At 38.4% G+C, this 6,197-nt stretch overlaps 1 protein-coding gene across 1 annotated transcript; it reads right to left on the bottom strand.

The window, feature by feature from the left end:
* Positions 1 to 4,992: 4,992 nt before the first annotated feature.
* LOC141697438 (uncharacterized) lies at positions 4,993 to 5,472 on the bottom strand. The gene has a single exon (XM_074501826.1). The coding sequence runs from the start codon at positions 5,470 to 5,472 to the stop codon at positions 4,993 to 4,995; it is 480 nt and encodes a 159-aa protein (XP_074357927.1).
* Positions 5,473 to 6,197: the final 725 nt, after the last annotated feature.

The raw sequence follows: 6,197 nt of genomic DNA, 5'->3' as shown, positions 1-6,197 counted from the left end.
CGAATGCGCCAGCCGTATTTATGGATCTTATGAACAGAGTGTTCAAGCAATATTGGAGTGTTTTGCACAACATTGGTCTGCTGGGCTTGTTGGCTTTAGCTCAAGCTTTGCCTCTTCTTCTCTTTTTATTTGTTCCCTCATTTCTTCCAATTTTTTCTTCGTGGTTGCTTCTGTCTCCTTCTTACTAGGCTCTTTTTGATTATATTTTTCCTTGGCTCTGATTCGGTCGAAGATAGATCTCCTAGATTGTTGAGAGTCCCCGGACCCTTCTTGATCATCCTATTGCTCATATTCTATCTGAGCCCGGGCTTGTTCATCTCTGTAGAGCCTTATTATTTCAGCAAGTTCGTGGTTTGTCAAGTTGGCCATGTGCTCTTCTGCCACTGGAACATTAGTATACTTATACTGATTGAGCTCGATGACATTTCTGGCATCTCGGGGTGTTACTATACTTTCCAGGACCGGGGTATGCTGTGTCAATGGTTGCTCTTGGAGGGTCTCTCAGTCTCCCCCAGGTTCATGAGCCTGAGAGTGGTCCTGATCCTGGACCTGGGTACTGGCGGAGGGCCTACCAACCGTATTCTTTCCTACTCTTGCCATTTCCATAATTGTACAAACAACTGACCAAGATTTGAGGCTAAAAATGTGGATCTAAGGTTGCTTTTTTGAAGATAGCAAAATTTTTCCAGAATAACACTAAAAACAAATTTTCTGGGTTTTGCTAACAATATTACTGAATAAGAGCAGCAGACTCTAGAGCACAAAGACAATATGCAAATAACTAAAGTAGATCTGGGTTTTAAGACCATCAAAACTATCAAACCCAAGAATTCAAGGCTATCAAAACCACCAAACCCCAAACAATCAAGTCTAACAGACGAGAACGGGCTCACACAAATGTGGTCTAACGTAATAAGCTCACACAAACGTGGCATAAATGAACAACATTCATATTCAAGAGAGGGTATGGTTGTTTATGTTCTTACAGGTTTAAGATGTGGACTCTCTTAAGAGTTTGCTGATGAAGGTGAATCCAGGGGCACCGAGACCCAAAGATGGAGCCCCGTCCTTCTAGCGCCAAATGATAACTTCGGTGAGCGGGGCGGCTCCTTCCGACGCCGCCTTCCTTCTGAAAGCGGGGTGTATCTGCTGTTGGGTGCCTGCAAACACAACACCGGAGGGGGGTTTTGTCCTCGCGGTGCCTCTGGTGTAAGAATAAGAGCCTGGTTGGGGAAGATGAAGATAGAGATGACCAAGGTGGCTGTGTGTGTATAAGCTGTGGATATGAGAGTGTGTGTAATGAAATATGCCTAACCCCTAAACCCTTCATTTTTGGGGGTATATATAGCCCAAATGTAGGGTTTAGGGGTAGGTACCTCTAGATCAGGGTCGTTGGTTCTTAGAGGCGGAGGACGACTGGCTTGGGTGGATTGCATACACGTGTCCAGGTGAGGACCACCTTCAGGGTGTCCTAGCGGTACTCTGACACGTGTCGTGTTTGTTTGATATGTTAGTTGTTGATAACTGTCATCGTCATGTGCCCACGTACCCTTCCTTGGCGGGTTACGGAGTGTGCATGTGCTTGCTGGGACCCCTCTCAGGGTGATCCTGGTTCTGGGCCGGATCTAAGTAAGCAGGTGATCCAGGTTATGGGCTGGACCCTGGTAGGCAGGTGATCCAGGTCATGGGTTGGATCCTGCCTGGGAGACGACCTAGGTCATGGGTTGGACCTGAGCCTGGGTCTCTCCATTTGATTGCACCGGGAGAGGGGGGTCTTGATCCATTAATTGAGCATGTTATCCTTTGGATCCAGGTTGGGCCCTAGCCAGGTTGCTTATATCCTATCACTTCCGGGGTTGTAACTTATTGTATATTCCAACCGGAAACCTCTCTTTACGCAAGAACACCATTATCTCGTCTCCCTATTTAAAAAATTTGACCATCTTTCTCTTGTCTGCTGTAATTTTGTTCTTCTTTCCCGTGATTTCAAACTTTGCCTTAATACTTTCTTTCATGGACATAATTTCTTGAGCCATGTTCTCCGCTGCTACGCTAACTCCCGGTACCTTGGGTAACCTGACTAAATCAACTACATGCTTAGGAATAGAAGTATATACTGTAGAGAAAGGTGACTTTCCTATTGCATAATGAACATCACTATTGTAAGAAAATATCACCTGAGGCAACGCCAAATCCCAGTGTTTCGGCTTCTCACCATAAACACTTCGAACCATATTTCCCAAGGTTCAATTAGTTACCCCAGTTTGCCCATCAGTTTGAGGATGAGATGTAGTACTCCTATTTAAAGTTGTTCCAAACATCCTCCACAAAGTTATCCAAAAGTGACTAAGAAATTTGGTATCCCTATCTGAATTAATAGACTTTGGCACTCCGTGTAATCGCAAACCTCCCTGAAAAATAGTTTGGCTATATTTGATGCATCTGCAGTCTTCTTACATGCAATAAAATGTGTCATTTTGGAAAATCTATCAACAACCACGAACACAGAATCGACGCCATGTTGAGTACGAGGGAGTCCAAGCACGAAATCCATGGACAAATCCATCCAAATATCATCAGGAATAGGTAAAAGCATATAAAGACCAGTGTCTTGAGACTGCCCCTTAGAAACTTGACAGTATAACAGCTTCTCAAAATTGCACCCACGTATTTTCTCAAGTGAAGCCAATAATACCTCTCCCCCAAACTATCAATGGTTTTATCTTGGCCTAAGTGTCCACCAAGTCCACCGCCATGAAGATCACGAATAAGTTTTTCTCTTAACAAAGAACAAGGGATGCATAATTGATTACATTTAAACAGGTAGCCATCTCAAACATCGAAATCTGAAATTGGATGATTTCTACTACCTTTAACCCATAAATACTTAACTCGGCATGACCCGAATACAACTCCTTCAATTATTCAAAGCCCAAAATCTTATATAGGGATGACAAAATAATCCGATTCGACGGATACTCGATTCGAAACCCGAAATTTTAGATATACCGAACCCGATTTTTTGGATTTGGATATGAATTTAATTTTTAAACCCTAAATTTTTTGGATTTGGATTTGGATATTAGGTATACCGATCTGAACCCGATCCGAAATCCGAAACTCTATCTGAACCCGATCCAAACCCAAAATCCGAAAAACCCGAATTATTATAATATATATATTTTTATTTATATATTAATTATATATATAATATTAGAATTTTATATATTACACATTATAATATTATATATATGTATTATAATATACATTATACATATTATTATATAATTTTTAGAATATATATTTTTATATTTATGTTAAAAATTAACTAATTATAAAGTTTAATGAAAAATATAATTATTCAATCATTTAAACAGATGATAAGGTTTATAAGGTTAACAAAACATCTTTTAGTGATAAATCTAAATAATTGGATATCAATTGAGTTGATTTTTTAAATACTAGCTATATATATAATAACACAATTAATGATGTGGTGAAGTGGTTGAAGATGACATGTTAAAACTCTTTTTATGCAAGTCGCGTTTTCGATCCCAAGCACTTGCAATATCAATAATTATACAAATTTTCAAATTCCGGGTTCGGGTTTCGGGTTCGGGTATGAATATCCAATTCAAAAAAATTCGGGTTTCGGGTATACCCGAATCCGATCCGAAATCCGATAGATCGGGTTCGGGTATTCATTTTCGGGTATTTTTCAGGTTCGGTTCGGTTTCGGGTTTGGATAAAATCTTCGGGTTTGAATATGGATTCTGCAGTACCCGACCCGATCCGACCCGATTGCCATCCCTAATCTCATGTTCTAAGGTAACCATTAAAGAAGCTCTTCGATTCAAAGAATATGCTACCTTGTTAAAAGTACCAAATTTATGTTGAATGACAAAAGGGAATTTTTGTAGAAAACTTACCCATCGAACGTGCATTTTGTTGATAACATTTTGAATGTGAAGAAACTTCAAAGCTTGATGGTCTGTAAATAAAATAAATTCCCTCTGAATCAAGCAGTGCTCCCACTATCTTCAAGCTTGAAACATCACATAAAATTCCGGATCATAAGTACTCCGCTTTTGATGCACTTTAGATAGTTCTTTCGCTGAAAAATGTAATTGGTCTCTTCTATTGAAATAGTAAAGCTCCTATTCCAACTCCAGTAACATCATATTCGACTTGGAAAACCTTATCAAAATCAGGTAAGGCAAGAACATGTGTTGTGCATAATTTATCTTTTATCAAAGCAAAACTTTGCTCTTGTTCAAGTCCCCAACAAAAATTTCATTTCTTCAAACATTCAGTGATAAAAGCAGTAATAGTATTGAAATCTCTAACAAATCACCTGTAGAAATTAGATAAACCATAAAAACTTCGTACCTCAGTAACAGATTTAGAAACAGGTCAGTCTCGAATTGCTTTAACTTTATCTTCATCAGTTTAAATACCATTTTCTCCCACAATGAAACCCAAAAACAACAATTTATTGGTGCAGAATGTACACTTTTTCAAGTTACTGTATAGCTTATTATCTTCAGGAACCTATAACACGTATTTAAGGTGCTTTAAGTGCCCTTCTCTTCTTTTACTATAAATGAGAATATCATCGAAGTATACCACCATAAATAGACCAATAATGGGACGAAGTACCTGGTTCATCAACCTCATGAAAGTAGTTGGGGTATTAGACATCTCAAAGGGCAATACCAACCACTCGAACAACTCATCCTTACATTTAAAAGCTGCATTCCACTCATCTCCTGTCCGAATACAAATTTTATGATACCCAATACGAAGATCAATCTTTATAAATAATTTCGAACCAACCAACTCATCAAGCATGTCTTCCGATCTAGGGATAGGAAACGATACTTAATAGTTATCTTATTAATAGCTTTACTTTCAACACATACACCACTTGTTATCTTTCTTTAAAACAAGAAGGACAAGAACAACACAAGGACTCATGTTCTCACGAATAAATCATTTCTTTAGTAAATCATCAATTTGCTCTCTCAAAATCTCATTCTCCTTGAAACTCATACGATAGTGTGGCAAATTCGGTAATTTGGCCCCTGTAATCAAATCAATCCGGTGTTGAATATCCCACATAGGAGGCAGAGCATTAGGCAACTCATCTATAATCAGCTCCTCGAAATCCTGCAAAAGCTCATGTACTTCCTCCATAATAGCCTCCTCTTTAACAACACTCATCAACAACTTAACCATTACAGGGAAGAAACCCCTTGTTTCTTTAATGGTTTCATCTAGCTCTTTATCATCATTACTCATCACCGAAAAATTAGATTTTTTATGACCTGCATCACCATCAAAATCTAGAATGGGGGCCATGGAAATTTTATGACTTCCCCACTTAAACAATGTCACATTATCTCGTCCCTTATACGTTACATCAGTGTCAAATTTCCAAGGACGTTCAAGTAAAACATGACAAGTATCCATATCAAGAACATCACATATTACCTCTTCCTTGTAGTGCTTTCCAATGGAGGAACCTTGCAAGCCAAAGACACATATACTTGAGAATTTTTGCTGACCAAACTCAAGGTGTAAGGCTTCTCATGGATCATCGTGGAAAGCTTTAGATGATCAACTAACTTTTGTGACACTAAGTTTTCGGTACTCCCATTATCCACAATTAGATTACACACCTTATTGTTGATTGAACAGTGCGTCTTGAACAGATTTTTGCGTTGACTCTCTTTTTTGATGATAATAACACCCTCTAAAGTACTATATTCACTCTTTTAGGCGACTCTTCTTCGACAATTCTGCCACTTCATAATATTCATTTTGACCTTTCACTTCGTTTTCTACATCCTCTATAATTGTATTTTTCTCCTACTTGGACACATTATATCTATGCCCTTATCAACTGTCTCGAAAACACTTATTCCCTGAAGGATTGACATATGGATTATTCGGTTTATGCACTGTAGTCTTACTCCACTGAACATCACTATTAGAACTCCCAGATCTCTTATCCTCGGTGTTATTAGTCTGGTTCACCACACAGACACAACATGAAAGCTTATGATAAGTAACCGCTAATCCTTAAGAACAAACACGAATCCGCAAGCACGAATTCAAAAAAAGATAACTATGGAATCCATAAAAAAGATGATAAAACTATCAAGAATTTTTTATTAATATAAGATAATAAACTA

The sequence above is a fragment of the Apium graveolens genome, chromosome 2, assembly GCF_009905375.1.
Source record: "Apium graveolens cultivar Ventura chromosome 2, ASM990537v1, whole genome shotgun sequence".
NCBI classification, from domain to species: Eukaryota; Viridiplantae; Streptophyta; class Magnoliopsida; order Apiales; family Apiaceae; genus Apium; species Apium graveolens.
Note: the sequence above shows the minus strand (reverse complement) of the source record. Positions and strands in the feature narration are given on the sequence as shown.